Raw genomic sequence first — 19,057 nt, forward strand, 5'->3', positions numbered from 1 at the left:
TACTGATCACTACTGACAACAAATAATCAATTTGAACCATGCTTTGATGGTGAAATGACCAGAATGTGACAGAAGACACAGCAAAGTAATTTTGCTTCATGATGACACACCATAACACACTTAAAACCAGTTAAGGACATGTTAAAAGATCTTGCCTGGGAAGTATTAACCCACCCGCTGTATTCACCAGACCTTGCTCCTTCAGATTACCACTTGTTCCGATCAATGGCACACGCACTTTCTGTGCAGCACTTCAAAATGTACGAAGAAGTGGAAAATTGGGTCTCTGAGTGGTTTGTCTCAAAACAAGAAAAGTTCTGTTGGGGTGGTATCCACAAATTACCAAAAGATCGTGGAAATGTGTAGCTAGCGATGGACATTACTTTGAATAAAGCATTTTTGATGTTTCTCTTGAAATTATGTTTTCTTTTATTACAAAATCTGCATTAACTGGTACACCTAGTATGTGTATTGGCCTCATGGCCTTTTCACCTGTGAGTTCATCCATCCGTCCGTCCGTCCATCCTTCCACCCATTTTCTGCCTGTCACTTTAAATTTCACACACTTGGAACTGATGTCCATCTCTTCAGGATCCAGGCTGCTTTTTCTTTCATGACTTTGTTCATGCTAGTCTCTTTGCCAGGAAAGCACTTCTCTCCTTAACTAATGTTCTTCCTTGCTTGATTTATTCCTACTCAGTTTTCAAAAATTATATTAATGATTTTAGAGTGGGTTTGGAATTTATCAATTATATTTTATCTATTACTTGTATTTTCCTTATCTATAGTAATAAAAGCATAATATGCTAATTAGACCAGACAGCTGAACGACCTTCCGGACAACCTTCTGGACGAAGCTGGGGCTGCAAGGGCCGCCCCCCTTGCATGAATTTCGTGCATTGGGCCTCTAGTCGTTATATAAATTGTTTGTCTCCTTCATTAGTGTGAGCTTCTTGAAGGCAGTTATGCCTTCTTCAATTTGTTGTCCTGTAACCTATGTGCCTGGCACATGATAGGTACTTAATATATGTTTAATTAATGATGAATGTATTTCAATTCCTGTATGTAATTAGGGTTAAAACTAAATCTCAGTAGGATGGGTTAAAGACGTCTTAAATAATAGATACCTATAAAAATTGTGTTTGAATTAATAGCATACTGTTAATATGAGGAGAACTGGGCATTGTTCCATGCTTAGACCATAGTTCTACTTGCAGAAATCAGTTTTGCAGAAATCAGTTTTAAGTTAATTCCTCAATTCTTACTTTTCTTACCATGTGTTTTTGGAATTTCACCAGGGAGTGTCTATAGAACAAAAAAGTCTAGCTTTGTTCAAAGTATGAGCTATATGTAACTATAATGTGATTTATTCTAAGAAGTTAAAAAGAAAGACTATTTTAGGTTCCATTCTCCTTCACTTTAAGTAGCTTTGGTAAGTATATCCGATAATTGCTTTTAAGTGTGTATTTCCTGTCAAATAGGTCTTACTGGTCTTTTTTTTTTTTTTTTTTTCTCTGTTAGATTTCTTGGCTTTAATAGCTAATAAGTGTTGGAGTTGATTCTTTGGTTCATGTTTGTTATTCTATTATATACCCAGGCATGGTGTCCTGCTGTATTCACCCTACAATTATATTAGGTACAAAAAAGTTGTTTAAGGTTTTGCCAGTCACCAGTTTCTGATTCTGGATAGCAACCTGATATGGCTATACTATATGAGTTTAAAATGATACATCTTGAAAAGTCTGCATTTTAATAGTATAGGAATTGGGACTAGCAGGAATAGTCTCTTGATACACAGAAATAATTTTCAAGTGTTATAAAAACCACTACTGTGTTTAAGCCTTTGTTCTGTCTGAATGTATACCTTTATGAAATGATACTATTCTTCCTAAACTAGATTTTTATACCCTTCTTTCAGAGCAAATAAGAAGTGATTCTGAATGTGTTAACAACCTGACTGTCATAAACCAGAAGGGACCTGAAAAATAACTGTTGGGATATTTGTCTAATACCAGCATAACTGGCTCATAATTAACTGCGACTACTATTCTTTTTTGTAAGCTGTAGCTGAATAGCAGAATTATCTAAGCTTTTCTGGAAGAACTTATGTTTCAGTTAAGAATAAAGTTCAGCAATATATATGAACACATCTGTGTTCCTGAAAAGCATATTTTATATAAATATACATACCTTCCTATATAATAAAAGGCTAATATGCAAAACGACCTAATGGCAGAATGACCAGTTGCTATGACACACACTGACCACCAAGGGGCAGATGCTCAATGCAGGAGCTGCCCCTTGGTGGTCAGTGCGCTCCCACAGGGATAGCGCCACTCAGCCAGAAGCTGGGCTCACAGCTGGCGATCCTCTCCCACCTCCACGGCAGCACTAAGGATATCTGATTGCTGGCTTAGGCCTGCTCCCCGTCAGCCGGACATCCCCTGAGGGCTCCCAGACTGCGAAGAAGGGCACAGGCTGGGCTGAAGGGACCCCCCCACACACATGGTCCAGGTGCACGAATTTTGTGCATGAGGCCTCTAGAGTATGTGTGTGTGTGTGTGTGTGTGTGTATTTTATTTTTTTACTTCAGAGAGGAAGGGAAAGATAGAAACATCAATGATGGGAGAGAATCATCGATGGGCTGCCTCCCTCACACTCCCCACTGAGGATTGAGCCCACAACTGGGGCATGTGCCCCTAACCGGAATTGAACCTGGGACCCTTCAGTCTGTAGGCCGATGCTTATCCACTGAACCAAACCAGCCAGGGCAAGCATAATTTTTATGTATTCAACATAATCTATGATTGTGCTTTGTATATGATAATTTAAAAAATGTGAAATTGCTACAAGATTCTCAAACTTAACCTCTCTGTGACATTTTAAAAATAGGAATCTGTAATTTTAATGTGTCCCATTTTGAGTAATAAAGCCTGATATTTCTTCATTTTATTTTATATTCATACTTAGTGTTTTTAAATATAACTTTATTTTCCTTGTAGTATATGCAGAGAATATTTTCAAAATGGTGGAAAGAGAAAAGCACTTGAAAAAGATAAAAAAAGAGCTGTACTTGCCACCAAGACCACTCCAGCCTTAAATACACATGAACAGTCTAAACTTGAAGGTCATGTAACCAACCTCAACTTTACAAATTCTGAAATTATAACTGAGTAAGTATACTTTTTTACTTCAATTGCTAACATTATCCTGGGTAGCTGTGTTAATAATGTAAAGTAGGGTGATGATTTACACCAAATAGTGAGCAGTATGCTTACTCCACTACTACTATATTAAGCTGAGAACTACAGATTTGTAATATTACTAGGTAGAAAACTGGCATAAAATTGTAAGGGATATTTGAAAAACTAATGACTCTATAATATAGATTGTCCTCACCAAAAATGAGAAAGACTAGTTTATTAAATATTATAATAATTATGCTTATATACAGAAAACAGGAAAATCCTGTTAAGTTATGTTTAAATTTGCTGTCTACTAAAAAATCACAGCGAATAATGAAAGATGACTAATAGAACCAATTGTCATTATTTTACAGTTCATAGGAAAATCTGGTAGTAATCAATGTATGCATAGAGGTACAAATTTGATTTAATAAGTACATGAGTAGTTTTCTAGTTTTATTGTGATATAATTGACATATTATATAAGTACTGGAGGCTGGTGCATGAGGCCGGCCCTCGCTGATCAGGGTGGGGGTGGCTAATCAAGGGTGGGGCCAGCTGGGGGGAGGGGCCAAGGGCAGTTGGCCAACTGGCCCTACCCCCAATCACGGTTGTAGGGGGTAATTGGGAGTCGGGCCGGCCAGGGGGAGGGGCTGTGGGCAATTGGTCAGCTGGCCCCGCCCCCTGGTCGATCTCCCGGTCAAGGGGACAATTTGCATGTTAGCCGTTTATTATATAGGACTAGAGACCCGGTGCACAAAAATTTGTGCACTCGAGGGGGAGAGGGGTTCCCTCAGCCTGGCCTGTGCCCTCTCGCAGTCTGGGACTCCTCGGGAGATAACGACTTGCTGGCTTAGGCCTGCTCCCGGGTGGCAGAGGGCAGGCCCAATCCCTAGGTGCAGCCCCTGGTCGGGCTCAGAGCAGGGCCGATTGGGGAGTTGGGGCGCCGCCCCCTGTCATGCACAGAGCAGGGCGGATTGGGAGGTTGCGATGCCACCCTCAGTCATGCTCAGGGTAGGGCCGATTGGGGGATTGGGGCACCGCCCCCTGTCACACTCAAAGGGTCCATGGGGTGGTTGCGGCGCCACCCCCTGTCACGCACAGAGCAGGGCCAATCGGGGTTGGGGCGCTGCCCCCTGTCACTCACAGAGCAGGGCCCATCAGGGGGATTGGGGCTCCGTACCCTTTCACGCACAGAGCAGGGCCGATCGGGTTTGGGGCGCTGCCCCCTGTCACATACAGAGAAGGGCCGATCAGGGGGTTGGGGTGCCACACCCTGTCACACACAGAGCCGCAGGGCAATCAGGGGGTTGGGGAGCTCCCCCTATCAGGCACAGAGCAGGGCTGATCAGGGGGTAGGGGCGCCTTCCCCTGTCACGAACAGAGCAGGGCGGATAGAGAGGTTGTGGCCCCGCCCCCTGTCACACACAGAGCCGCAGGGCGATCGGGGTTTGGGCGCTGCCCCCAGTCACACTGATCCTGGTGCCGGAACGCCTCTCGGCTCCGCTGATCCCGGTGCTGGGAGGCATATTACCCTTTTACTATATAGGATAGAGGCCTGGTGCATGGGTCGGGGCCGGCTGGTTTGCCCTGAAGGGTGTCCTGGATCAGGGTGGGGGTCCCCACTGGGGTGCCTGGCCAGCCTGGGTGAGGGGCTGAGGGCTGTTTTCAGGCTGGCGGGTGACTGAAGCTCCCAACCACTCCTTTTTTTCTTTTTTTTTTATTCTGGGCCAGCTTTAGCTTTGAGGCTTGGCTCCAGCTCTTAGGCCTCCGCTGCTGAAAGCACGTTTCTGGCCTTTGTTTACCTTCTGTATTTGAAACAGTGTTGCGATCCTGCTGGCTGAAGCCCAGCGGACTAAAGCAGGTTTCTGGGGTTTTGTTTAGCTTCTATATTTGTTACATAGTTGCTTAGAGTTGCAGCTCAGAGGCCTACAGCGGCAGGCGGGGAACGTTGGAGTCCTCCGTCACTGAAGCAAGCAAGCAAGCCTCATGTTCGCTTCAAGCTGCCTGGCTGCCGGCCGCCATCTTGGCTGGCAGTTAATTTGCATATTGCCCTGATTAGCCAATGGGAAGGGTAGCGGTCGTACGCTAATTACCATGTTTCTTTTTTATTAGATAGGATAAGGTATATGACATAATGGTTATCTATAATAATAAAAGCATAATATGCAAATTAACCAATCGGTCATCCAGACGTCCTTCAGGATGACCTTCCACATGAAGCCAGGGCTACAGCTACAGGATCAAGGCAGCTGCCCTGGCTGCGAGGGCAGGATCAAGGCAGCCACCAAGGCTGTGAAGGCCTACTCTTGCACTAATTTTGTGAATCGGGCCTCTAGTGTGTGTATGTGTGTACAGAAAGATTGCCACAATAAGTTTAATTAACACCCATCACTTGAAATAGTTAACATTGCTCAACTCACATAATTTTAAATGTGTTTCATATGATGAGAACTTTTAAGGACTACTGTCTTAAGCAGCTTTCAAATATGTAATACTTGTTAACTATAGTCATGTTGTACATTACATCCCCAGAACTTATTTACCTTTATAACTGAAAGTTTGTACCTTTCACCACCTGTCCCTACATCCCCCACCCCCTTCCCCATGCATCCACCAATCTGATCTCTGTTTCTTTGAATTTAATATTTTTAGATTCCCACATAGAAGTAAGATCATACAGTATTTGTCTTTCTCTGTCTGACTTACTTATCATAATGCCTTCAAGGTTCATCCATGTGGTCGCAAATGTAGGATATGTATTTTTTCAATGGCTAAATAGTACTCTATTGTGTGTGTGTGTGTATGTATATATATATATATATGTATCCTGATCCAGTTAATTATTAGTAGTGTAATAATTATCTAAACACTCTAGTACGGGAATACATTTGTGGTTTCAAGTTATATTTTATTAATCTCTTGAAGATGCAAAACTTGAGTAATTCTAGAAATATTCTTGATAGACACTGAAAGATAACCATGAAAATAAAGTACCCTCTTAAAATAGTTTGAAATCTGTAGATATTAACAAAATAGCCCTTGGTTATTTTGATTTTACACAATTTGAAAATATTATTTAGTTAAAACAACTGTATTGAAAAATTAACATACCTTTTTTAGGTTCAGTAGGAAGATAACACATCTTTACCTTTATTTACAAAGCTTACATAGCATAAAAACTAACTGAACATCCTATAATTCAGGCATGATGAATATTTATAAATGTTGACCAGTGTAAGAAATTATAGTTGTATTTGTTAAAAAATTAATAAATATAGAAAATGTCAACCTTAGAATTTCTTTTTTTGAAGTGTTACAAACAGTACAAAATTTATTAAATTTGTTTTTAAAAAGATTACATGCAGAGTTCTCATGTCCACAGAAGACAGCTTTTATTTCAAAATTTATTGTTGACAGTATTACAGATGTCCCCATTTCACCCTCACTTGCCCCACTCCACCCAGCCCCCACCACACCACAGGCCTTCCCCACACTATTATCAATATACATGGGTTATGCATATATGTTCTTTGGTTAATCTCTTCCCGTACCCTTCACCACTTCCCCTCTGAGGTATGTCAGTCTGTCCCATGAATCCCTGCCTCTGCACCCATTTTGTTTGTCGGTTTATTTTGTTCCTCTTCCGCTAGGCATTGTATCAGTGAAAATTTTGCAACATGAGATGTTTGATATTTTGCTGCCTATGATTTCTTCAAGGATTTTTATGTTTTCATAATTTACATTTGAATCTTTTATCCATTTTGAGTTTATTCTTGTGTATGGTGTAAGTTGGAAGTCTAGTTTCATATCATTACATATAGTTGTCCAATTATCCCAACACCATTTATTGAATAGACTGTCTTTACTCCATTGTATACTCTTGCCTCTTTTATTGAAGATTAATTGAGCATAATGGCGTGGGTCGATTTCTGGGTTCTCTGTTCTGTTCCATTGATTTATATGTCTGTTCTTGTGCCAGTACCAGGCTATTTTGATTACAGTGGCTTTGTAGTATAGCTTGATAACTGGTGGTGTGATCCCTCTAACTTTGTTCTTCTTTCTCAGGATTGCTGTGGTTATTTGGGGTCTTTTTGTTTCCATATAAATTTTTGGAGTGTTTGTTCTAGATTTGTGAAGTATGCCATTGGTATTTTAATAGGGATTGCGTTAAATCTATAGATTGCTTTGGGTAGTATGGACATTTTAATTGTGTTAATGCTACCTCTCCATGAACACGGTATATTCTTCCACTTGTTTATATTCTCTTCTATCTTTCTATTTAATGTTCTCTAGTTTTCCAAGTACAGATCTTTTTACCTCCTTGGTTAAGTGATTCCATTTTTTTAAAACATTTTATTGGTAATGACAGTAGCTGTTGTATATAATGATTTTCAATTTAGGATATCTGTCTGTCTAGTTTTGTTGTTTTCTTTTAGGATAATTTCATTGGAATTGAATAATTATTTTAAAAACTTTTCTTAAACCTAGAATGGATTATATCATTAGAATAGAATTTGCAATGTATAATTTTATTTATTTCTTTTTAAATATGGTTTTTCATTGATTTTTAGAGAAGAGAAGAAAGAGGGAGAGAAAAATCATTGAGAGATATGTAACCATTGATAGGCTGCCTCCCACATGCCCCGCCCCACTGGGATTGAGTCAGCCACTGGGAATGTGCCTTGACTAGGAATTCTGCCCACAACCCCTCAGTGCATGGGACAATGCCCAACCGAGCCACACCGACCAGGGCCAGCATAGAATTTTAAAAGTTTTCAATGGATTTGATTATTTACTTAATATTGCAGAACTCTCTACTACACTTTCATTTTTCAGATTCCTTCTTTTATAAATGTTATAAAATGGCAACAGTGGCTCGTGCTTGAGCTTCAACCTATGAACCAAAGGTCTAGGTTCAATTCCTGGTCTGGACACATGCCTGGGTTGCAGGCTCTATTCCAAGTGGGGTGTGTGTAGGAGGCAGCCGATCAATTGTTCTATCTCATCATTGATATTCTATCTCTCTCTCCCTCTCCCTTTCTCTCTGAAATCAATAAAAATATATTTAAAGAAATAAAAATGTTATAAAAAGAACTTTACCTTTCTTTTATTTTAATTTATTGGGTTAGCATTAGTTATATACAGCATATAAGATTCAGTGGTACAACTTTGTAATACATTATCTGTATATTCCATTGTGTACTCACTACCCAAAATCTGATCTGTTTTCATCACTATATACAGGGTAAAGCCACAGTAGGTTTACAGTTATGAATACATAAAACAAAAAATTTATTCTTGTATTATTATTTATTAACTAGAGGCCCAATGCACGAAATTCATGCGTGGGTAGGGTCCGTAGGCCTGGCTGGCGATCAGGGCCGATTGGTGGGGCAACTGGCAGGGTGATCAGGGGGGCCCCTGCTGGAACCTGCCTTGGCTGGCCTGGCACTGCCGGCTGGCCCCACCCCTGGCCGCTGCCAACACTGGTTGCCTCCCTCTGTGGGGCGACCGGCAGGGTGATCAGGGGGGCCCCCCGCTCACACCCGTCTTGGCTGGCCTGGGGCCTGCAGGCAGCTCCTGCATTGAGCATCTGCCCCTTTGTGGTCAGTGCGCATCATAGCAACCAGTCATTCTGCCGTCCGGTCGATTTGCATATTAGGCTTTTATTATATAGGACTAGAGGCCCAGTGCACAAAAATTTGTGCTCTCTGGGCGGGGGGGCGGGGGGGTGGGGGGGGGGTCCCCTCGGCCCAGCCTGTGCCCTCTTGCAGTCTGGGACCCCTCGGGGGATGACCACCTGCTAATTTAGGCCTGCTCCCCAAAGGATTGGGCCTAAGCTGGCAATCAGACATCCCTCTGGCAGCCCGGCAGCCCTCAGGGGATGTCCACTTGCCAGCGGGGAGCAGACCTAAGCTGCAGTTGGACATCCTTAGTGCTTCTGAGGAGGCAGGAGAGGCTCCCACCACCACCGCTGTACTGGCAGCCATCAGCCTGGCTTGTGGCTGAGCAGAGCTCCCCCATGTGGGAGCGCACTGACCACCAGAGGGCAGCTCCTGCATTGAGCGTCTGCCCCCTGGTGGTCAGTGTGTGTCATAGTGACCAGTCATTCCCAGTCTTTCTGCTGTTAGGGTCAGTTTGCATATTACCCTTTTACTATATAGGATAGAGGCCTGGTGCACGGGTGGGGGCTGGCTGGTTTGCCCTGAAGGGTGTCCTGGATCAGGGTGGGGGTCCCTACTGGGTGCCTGGCCAGCCTGGTTGAGGGGCTGATGGCTGTTTGCAGCTGGTCACACTCCCTTCAGGGTGGGGGTCCCCACTGAGGTGCCTGGCCAGCCTGGGTGAGGGGCTGATGGCTGTTTGCAGCTGGTCACACCCCCTTCAAGGTGGGGGTCCCCACTAGGGTGCCTGGCCAGCCTGGATGAGGGGCTGAGGGCCGTTTTCAGGCTGGCTGGTGACTGAAGCTCCCAGCCTCTCCTTTTTTTTTTTTTTTATTCTGGGATTTATTTACCTTCTATAGTTGAAACTTTGTTGCCGTCACTGGAGCTAAGAGCCGGCTCCTGCTCCGTGGCCATGGCCTGCTGAAAGCAGGTATCTGGGGTTTGTTTAGCTTCTAAAATTGAAACTTTGTTGCTTTCGGAGCTCAGAGCCGGGCCACCGCGGGCGGGGAACCTTGGCTTCCTCCATCACTGGAGCAAGCAAGCCTCCTGCTCGCTTCAGCAGCATGGCTGTCGGCCGCCATCTTGGTTGGGTTAATTTGCATATTTCTCTGATTGTCCAATGGGAGGCGTAGCGAAGGTACGATCAATTACCATGTTTGTCTATTTTCCATATGAACAACTGTAAACCTACTTTTGCCCCATCCTCTATCAAACCCCATTTACCTTCTTTGTCTTCCCCTTTGCTAACCCACCATTCTATTTTCTGTATCTATGGATATGTTTGTTTTATTTGTTAATTTGTTGCTTTTTCATTTTATATCTCATGTATGAGTGAAATCATATGACTTTTGTCCTTTTCCAATCTGACTTGTATAAGAGAATATTGTCCATGTAACATAGTACTCTCAAGATCCATTCATGCTGTCACAAATGGTAATATTTCATGTTTTTTCTGTTGTCGTATCCTACTGTACATATGTACCAAATCTTCTTTATCCAATCATCTATTGAAGTACACGCAGTTGTTTCCATGTTTTGGCTATATACCATGAATATAAGTACAATGAATGTAGCACTACATATAACTTTAGGAATAACTCTTTACAAATTTTTTTCTTCATAATTTATTTTATTCTTTTTTTTTCATTTGTTTAAATCTTCATTGTTTATAGCTTTACATATGTCCCTCTTTTCCCCCATGTACTCCTGCTAGCCTCCCTTTACCCCAACACTAGGCCTTCCCCATCCTATTTTCTGTGTCCATGGGTTATGCATACTAGTATACTAGAGGCCCAATGCACAAAATTCATGCAAGAGTAGGCCTTCTTTTCCCCAGCTGCCAGTACCAGCTTCCCTCTGGCATCTGGGACCCGGGCTTCCCTCCTGCCACCGGCAGGCACCCAGGACTGGGCATCCCTTGCAGCCCCGCTTCGTCCGGTCTAATTAGCATGTTATGCTTTTATTACTATAGATGTGTACAAGTTATTTGGTTGATCTCTTCCCATTCATCCCCATCTTCCCTCAGAGATTCCACAGTCTTTTCCATGTTTCTGTCTCTGGATCTATTTTGTTCATCAGTTTATTTTGTTCCACATATGAGTAAGATCATGTGATACTTGTCTTTCTCTGATTGGCTTATTTTGTTGAGCATAATACTCCCCAGGTTCCTCCATGCTGTCTCACAGGGTAAGAGATGCTTCATTTTTACTGCTGCATAGTATCCCATAGTGTAAATGTATCACAACTTCTTTAAACACTCATCTACTGATGATCATGTGGGATGTTTCGAGATCTTAGCTCTAGTAAATTGTGCTGCTATGAACACAGGAGTGCATACATGCTTTGTGACTGACGTTTCAGGTTTCTTAGGATATATTCCTAGAAGTGGGATAACTGGGTCAAATGGCAGTTCCATACTAAATTTTTTGTTTTCCATAATGGCAGCACCAGTCTGCATTCAAACCAGCAGTGTACTAGGGTTCCCTTTTCTCTACATCCTCTAAAGCACTTGTCATTTGTTATTTGTTATTTGTTGATGGTAGCCATTCTGACAGGTGTAAGGTGATACTTCAATGTCATTTTAATTTGCATCTCTCTGATGATCAGTGACTTGGAGCATGTTTTCATGTATCTCCTGGCCATCTGTATGTTTGCTTTGAAGAAATGTCTATTTAGGTCCTTTGCCCATTTTTTAATTGGATTGTTTGTCTTCCTTTTGTTAAGTTGTATGAGTTCCTCATATATTATGGGTTTTAACCCTTTATCAGATGTATCATTGCCGAATATGTTCTCCCATGCAGTGGGATTCCCTTTTCATTTTGTTGATGGTTTCTTTTGCTGAGCCGAAGCTTTTTATTTTGATGTAGTCCCATTTGTTTATTTTCCTCATAATTTCTTTTGCCCTAAGAGATGTATTTGCAAATATTTCTAGGAGAGATGTCTTGAGATTTTGCTGCCTGTGGTTTCTTCTAGGATTTTTATCGTTTCATGTCTTACATTTAATTTTTATCCATTCTGAGTTTATTCTTGTGTATGTTATAATTGGTGGTCTAGTTTCATTTCTTTTGCATATATCTGTCCAATTTTCCCAACACTATTTATTGAAGAAACTGTTTTGACTCCGTTGTATGCTTTTGCCTCCTTTGTCAAAAGTTAGTTGAGCGTAATGGCTTGTGTCATTTTTTGGGTTCTCTATTCTGTTTCATTGACACATATGCCTGTTCTTGTGCCAGTACCAGGCTGTTTTGATTACAGTGGCTTTGTAGTATATGGTAACTTTATATCTGGTATTGTGATCCATCCAACTTTGTGTTTTCCCCTCAAGATTGCTGTGGCTATTTGGGATCTTTTTGTTTCCATATAAATTTTTGGAGTGTTTTTTCTAGATCTGCGAAATATTCCGTAGATATTTAATAGGGATAGCATGGAGTGTATAGATTGCTTTGGGTAATATGAACATTTTATTATGTTCATTCTACCGATAAGTGAACACAGTATATTCTTCCACTTGTTTATATCTTCCTCTATCTCTTTTTTCCAACATCCTATAGTTTTCTGAGTATAAGTCTTTTACCCCCTTGGTTTAGTTGTATGAAAAATGGCGTATCTTAATTTTTTTCTTGCAATGGTAAATGTGATTGTTTAATATCTCTTTCTGAGAATTCATTATGGGGTTTAAAAATTTCATCAATTTCCGGGTGTTAATTTTCTATCCTTCCACATTGCCAAATTCATTTATTAAATTTGATGGTTTTTTGGTGGAGTCTTTAGGGTTATTTATGTACAATGCCAGTTGCAAATAAGGAGAGTTTTACTTCCTCTTTTCCAATTTGGATGCCTTTTATGTTTTCTTCTTGTGTGATTGCTGTGGCTAAGACTTTCAGTACTATGTTGAATATGCGTGGTGAAAGCGGACATTGCTTTCTTATTCCTGTTCTTGGGGGAAATGGTTTTAGTTTTTGCCCATTGAGTATGATGTTGGCTGTAGGTTGAGAAATAATTCTTGTATTCCCACTTTGCAGGGAGTTTTTATCAAAAATAGGTGTTGGATTTTGTCAAATGCTTTTTTCTGCATCTACTGATATGATCATGTGAATTTTGTCTTTGAATTTGCATTATATGATGTATCATGTTTATATGATTTGTGAATATTATACCAGCCTTGCATCCCTGGAATAAATCCACTTGGTCATGGTGTATGATCTTTTTAATATATTGCTGGATGCGATTTGCTAATATATATATTTTTAAATTCTTTATTGTTTAAAGTATTACATATGTCTCCTTTTCCCCCCATTGACCTCTTCCTGGTCACTCCTGTCCCCCAGCACAGGCCCTTACCCCCCTACTGTCTGTGTCCATTGGTTATGCTTATATGCATGCATACAAGTCCTTTGGTTGATCTCTTACTCCCACCCCCGTCCTCCTTTGCCTTCCCCTCTGAGGTTTGATAGTCTGTTCGATGCTTCTATGTCTCTGGATCTATTTTTGTTCATCAGTTTATGTTGTTCATTATATTCCACAAATGAGTGAGATCATATGATATTTATCTTTCTCCAACGGGCTTATTTCGCTTAGCATAATGCTCTTCAGGTCCATCCATACTGTTGTGAATGGTAAGAGTTCTTTCTTCTTTACAATCACAAAAATATTTCACTATTCTTTTTCTTCCTCTCTGAAAATTAACTTTCCATATATTTTTCTTTTTTTAAAATTACACTTATTGGGATGACATTGTTATAAGATCATATGTTAATAAGATCATATAGGTTTCAAGGATACATTTCTATGATACATGATGTGTATATTGCATTGTTTTCCCACCACACAATGTATCCTTTAATTGTCGAGTTCAGTCCACTTATGTTGAGGGTGGTTATTGATATATGAGGACTTAGTATAGCCATTTTATATATTATTTTCAGGTTGTTCTGTGTTTCTATTCCCGTATGTTTCTATTTTCTATTTTACTTTGGTTGTTTTCTAAGATATTTTCCTCTATTTTTATGTTACATATCTCAGTTCTAAATTTTTATTTCGTGGTTACTATTATGTTCCTGTAAAAATTTTGTTTCATATATACAAAGACCTTATTTTTCTAATTGCATCGGCAATCACTGATGCAAGTTTGTCCTCTTTCATCTCCTCTTATGTTTTTATTGTCACAAATTATCCTTTTTTTTTGGCTTGTGTTTGATTCCAAATCACAGAAGTTACAATTTTTTAAATGCTTTTTGCCTCTTTATCTTTCGTGTTATAATTAAGGATTTAATATCTTATTCTGAATTAGAATTTCAATTTTCTGCTTTTGTCTTTCTGTTAGTCATCTTACTCAAAGTTTTATATAAATTTATCATTTTGTTTTAGTTAGAAGAGCTCCTTTCAACATTTCTTGTATTGCAGGTCTTGTGGTGGTAAATTCCCTTATCTTTTGTTTGTCTGGAAAAGCCTTTATTTCTCCTTCATATCTAAAGGATAACTTTTTGGATGTACTAATCTTGGCTGGTGAGTTCTCTCTTTCAATATTTTGAATATTTCACTGCACTGTCTCCTCACTTGTAAGGTTCTGCTGAAATATCTGATGATCATGTAATGGTTACATGTTACAGTCTTTATTTTTTCCTGGCTACCTTGAGAATTTTTTTTGTCATTAACTTTTAACAGTTTTAATATATTGGAGAATGTCTTTATTTGTTTGAATGGACTCTCTGTTCCCTTCTTCCACTCTTCTCCTTTCTGGATATCAATTATATTTGTACTGACCTTTCTAATGGAGTCAGATAGTTCCTATAACATTTGTTTATTTTTTTAAATTCTCGGTTCTCCCTCTTCTTCCTGAGTCATTTTTAGAATTCTGACTTAACTCTCTCTTGTACTCTTTAATTCTTCCTTTCTCTTATTTATTGAGTTCTTCAGGTCCACAATTTAAGTTTGGTTCTATTTTATAGTTCCTTTGGTAAAGTACTCCTTTTGTTCATTGATTTTATTCCTGAACTTATTGAATTGCCTTCCGGAGTTTTCTTGTATCTCATTAAGTGTTTTTTTTTTTTTTTAGTTTGCCTTCATCTCTAATTTTCTTCCTGCTTATATTTCATGGAGATATAAAGTGTTTCTCTTGATCTCAGTTGATGCAGGGCACATAGTAGGAACTCAGTAAATGTTGACAAAATGAACAATATAATTGCAACTGAAACAGTAAGAACCAAATTAAAACCATTACAATGACAACTTTATAAAATACTTGCATATGGATAAGGACTCAGAGGAAATGTCCAAAAATACAAACAGTTGTTTTATTCATTTGTTGGTTTTCAGAATGTTTTTTTTCTTACATTTAAAATGTTTCCATTATTGTTACAATATTATTTGGGTATCTAATTTTTCAAATTAGATGCATTCAAATATAACACATTCGCAACTTGGGGTGATCGCAACTTGGGAAGCTCTCTGTCCACCACTGGCTTTAAGCATGTCTTGGCATATCTAGCAAATTGGTGGGTTTGGACTGCCAAGAGGTTATTTATATAAGGGTTTTGGCAGAAAGACTGCCAAGAAGTGTGGCAACCATTGAGGAGGGGGGTTGGCCAGGCTACTTTTCAGTTAGTTTGCACTGCTACAATGCATCAACCTGTGTTCCCATTGGTCAGTGTCCATGCCATGCCAGCTATTAACCTATTTTGGAGGTCACTCTTGAATTGAGAGGACATTGCCATACCTGTCTTTGTTTTTCCAGGTTTATTTTTTATTTCAAGAAAAACAATTTTAAATATAATTATGTTACATGCAATAAACCTTAATATTTCAAGAAAAATGATCTTTAATATAATAATGTTACATGCAATAAACATTAATATCTCAAGAAAAACAATTTTAAATATGATACTGTTACATGCAATAAACACCAATTATTCAAGAAAAATGATCTTTAATATAATATTACATTCAGTAAACATTAATATTTCAAGAATAAAAGGATTTTAAGTATAATATTACCAAAACTGTACTAACATAGTATGATATCACAAAAGTTGTAGGAAATACTAAAGGTCTGCAAATAACAGGATTACTTCTAGAGTATTTTTTTCTCTCTAGCTCTATTTTTGTTCATCAGTTTATGTTGTTCATTATATTCCACAAGTGAGTGAGGTCATATGATATTTATCTTTCTCTGACTGGCTTATTATTTCGCTTAGCATGATGCATTTAAGGTCTATTTTGTCAGATAGGAGTATTGCTATGCCAGCTTATTTTTCTTTTCCATTTGCCTGGAAATTTTTTTTTCATCCCTTCACTTTCATCCTGTGTGTGTCTTTTGTTTTGAGGTGGATCTCTTGTAGCCAGCATATAGTTGGGTAATGTTTTTATATCCATTCAGCTACCCTATACCTTTTGATTGGAGCATTTAATCCATTTACATTTAGGGTTATTATTGAGAGGTACTTATTTATAGTCATTTTAATTCTGTATAACTAGGTTTATCTCTGTATTTCTTCTTCTCAGCAATCCCTTACAGCAATACCTTTAGCGTTTCTTGTAATGCTGTCTTGTTGGTGATGAACTCATTTAGCCTTTTTTTGTCTGGGAAGCTCTTTTATTTGACCGTCTAATTTGAATGATAGCCTTGCTGGATATAGTAATCTTGGTCTCAGCTCCTTGCTTTCCATTTCCTTGAGTACTTCATGCCATTCCCTTCTGGTCTGTAGAGTTTCTGATGAGAAATCAGGTGGCAGCCTTATGGGAACTCCTTTGTAGGTAACAGTTTTCTCTTGCTGCCTTTAAGATTCTCTCTTTGTCTTTAATTTTTGGCATTTTAATTATATGTCTGGCCAGGGGTCTGTTTGGGTTCTTCTTGTTTGGGGTTCTCTGTGCCTCCTAAACTTGTGTGACTTTTCCTTTTCCAGGTTAGGGAAGTTTTCTGTCATTATTTCTTCAAACACCTTCACTATTCCTTTCTCCCTTTCTGCCTCTTCTGGTACACCTACTATTCTAATATTGTTACATTTCACATTGTCCCACAGCTCCCTTAAGCTGTCCTGTTTTTTTAATTGTGTTTTCTTTTTGGGTCTCTAATTGAGTGATATTTTTAACTCTGTCTTCTAATTCACTGATTCGATCCTCAGCTTCCCCTAATCTGTTATGTATTCCCTCCAATGTGTTCTTTATTTCTGTTATGTCATTCTTTATCTCAGACTGTTCTTTTTTCATAGTTATTATATCTTTTTTCATACTGTTGGGCATTTTTAAAATCATTACTCTGAACTCTGTTTCAGATGAATTTCTTATCTCTGCTTCATTTAGCTCTTCTTCTAAAGAATTTGTTAGTTCTTTCATTTGAGGATTATTTCTTTGTTTCCTCATTTTGGTTGTATGTTTGAGTTAGTGACTATGTATTAGGTAGATCCTCTACACCTCTCAGTCTCCAGTGCAGGATGGTGTTAAAGGCTGTTTCTGATTAATTGGATCAGGCAAAGACTCAAAGCCTCCAGAGACCGCCTCTGTCTATAGACTAATAGGATTCTGACTTGAATTGCCCCCGGCAATGGTCCTCAGGAGTGGCGAGAGTTCTTTTCAACAGGGTGGGGCAGTTGCTTCTGCCTGGAGGCTAATTGTTACTTTTAATCTCTTAAGTGGCCTCAGGGCAAGGTGTTTTCCAATAGGGTGTGTGAACTGCCTTCCTCCCAGTCAAGGCAAATGTCTGTGTGGGAAAGATGTCCTCTGCTGTGTGAGGGAATGACTCAGCACAGGAAACTTGGGGTATCTGCCTTCTGAGTTCTATCCCCCCGAGTCCACAGCCCTGGGTTCTGCTCTCACAGCTCCAGTCCACTTCACCCTCCCTCTGCCAGAGCACCAGATGGGTGGCTCCACAGGGATTTTTGTGCATTGGCCCTTTAAGAGGGTGCCCAAACTTTCAGCTGCCACTCCCTGCCAGACAGCACCCCACTGCTTTTCCCAGCTAGATGTTATGTGGGTACCCTCCTCAGTTTCGTGCTCTCTGCTAGGGAGCCCAGCTTCGGGATTAGATCCCAGAGTTCTCGGTGGCACCTCCCCTCCTCCCCCCCTCCCCAGCTGAGATATCTCTTCAGGACTTCAGCTGCTGTCTGTGAGTACCCAGGAAACCCTTTTGCACTTCCACCCCTCCTACCAGTCTCCACCTTCGATCCTTGGGTATTAGAGTTCTCTCCTGTGAGTTTTCCATTGATTATTCAGGAATCCTTTCTGCATTTCAGTTGTAATTCCAGCCTGTTCCTGGTAGCCAGCTCTGCAGCATCCTCCTACTCTGCTGCCATTTTTAATCTTTTCATTGAGTTTTTTAAAATGTGAAACATTGGCTTCTCTGTCATTTAAATCACAATCTTCCACGATTTTAGTTTGTTCCTGGAGTTTTTTATTTTCTTGCTAAGCTACCTTGTTGTCTTGGTACTTAATGGATTCTTTCTCCGGCTGCTCATTTAAGATAGTAAATTCTTTTTTTAAAGGTGCTGTTTGTTTTATAACAATTCAACAAGTTTGTACGAGAAGTGTTTTTTTTGTTTTCTAGTAGATGGTGCTATAGTGCAAGATTTTGTTTTTTCTTACCTGCACTACTGGGACTTCTGGCATCTTGTTTGGGCAGTGTCACCTCTATCGTTGAAATTGCCTCATATTCCAGGAGGAGCTGGGAGTCCCTTCTGTAACCAGGTTGCCTCAATCGCTGGTACCATCCATTTGGTTGAATGTGGTTGGTAATGGGATTCCTGGCCTGTGAGGTCCAGGCACTGCCTCCTTGTAATCAGAGGTTGCCTGGTGCACTGTGCTATCAAGGTATCTCCACTGTTTCTACTGGATTATGCTGCAGTGGTTGGCAGGGGAGGGAGAGGAGATGGGTTTGTGTGTTTGTAGCTGTGTCTTCTTACTAGTGCTGGTGGTTGCTAACTCACTACTCTCATTCTGTTGTGCCATGTCTCCACTCGGGTTTAGCCACAAGTGGCACTGGTTACTTAGAAATAATGTTGCTTCTGCCCCTCCTCCTCTCAGGGCTGAGTTTGGGCTGCAAGCCTACACCTCCACTGCTATAGCATCTCCTAGGCCTGGGCAGATGCAAGGGTGGAGGGGAGGCAGTTTTGCATGTTTTCAACTTTGCCTTCCTTAGTAATGGCAGCTGCCAGCCCATGGCTGCTATACTGCTATGCCATTTCCATGTCCCTGCCACTCAGGGCAAAATGTTGCTAC

The 19,057-nt window shown here is 40.2% G+C and overlaps 1 protein-coding gene across 3 annotated transcripts in view; it reads left to right on the plus strand.

Annotated features, from left to right (window-relative positions):
• Positions 1-19,057, plus strand: part of BMT2 (base methyltransferase of 25S rRNA 2 homolog) — a 123,803-nt gene that overhangs the window by 58,484 nt on the left and 46,262 nt on the right. For all 3 annotated transcript variants that reach the window (XM_036328928.1, XM_036328929.1, XM_036328930.1), the window contains exon 3: positions 3,003-3,173. In XM_036328928.1, the coding sequence (XP_036184821.1) occupies positions 3,003-3,173 (171 nt within the window). The remainder of the gene's footprint in view (positions 1-3,002; positions 3,174-19,057) is intronic.

This window comes from Myotis myotis, unplaced genomic scaffold (genome assembly GCF_014108235.1).
Source record: "Myotis myotis isolate mMyoMyo1 unplaced genomic scaffold, mMyoMyo1.p scaffold_m19_p_11, whole genome shotgun sequence".
NCBI lineage: Eukaryota > Metazoa > Chordata > Mammalia > Chiroptera > Vespertilionidae > Myotis > Myotis myotis.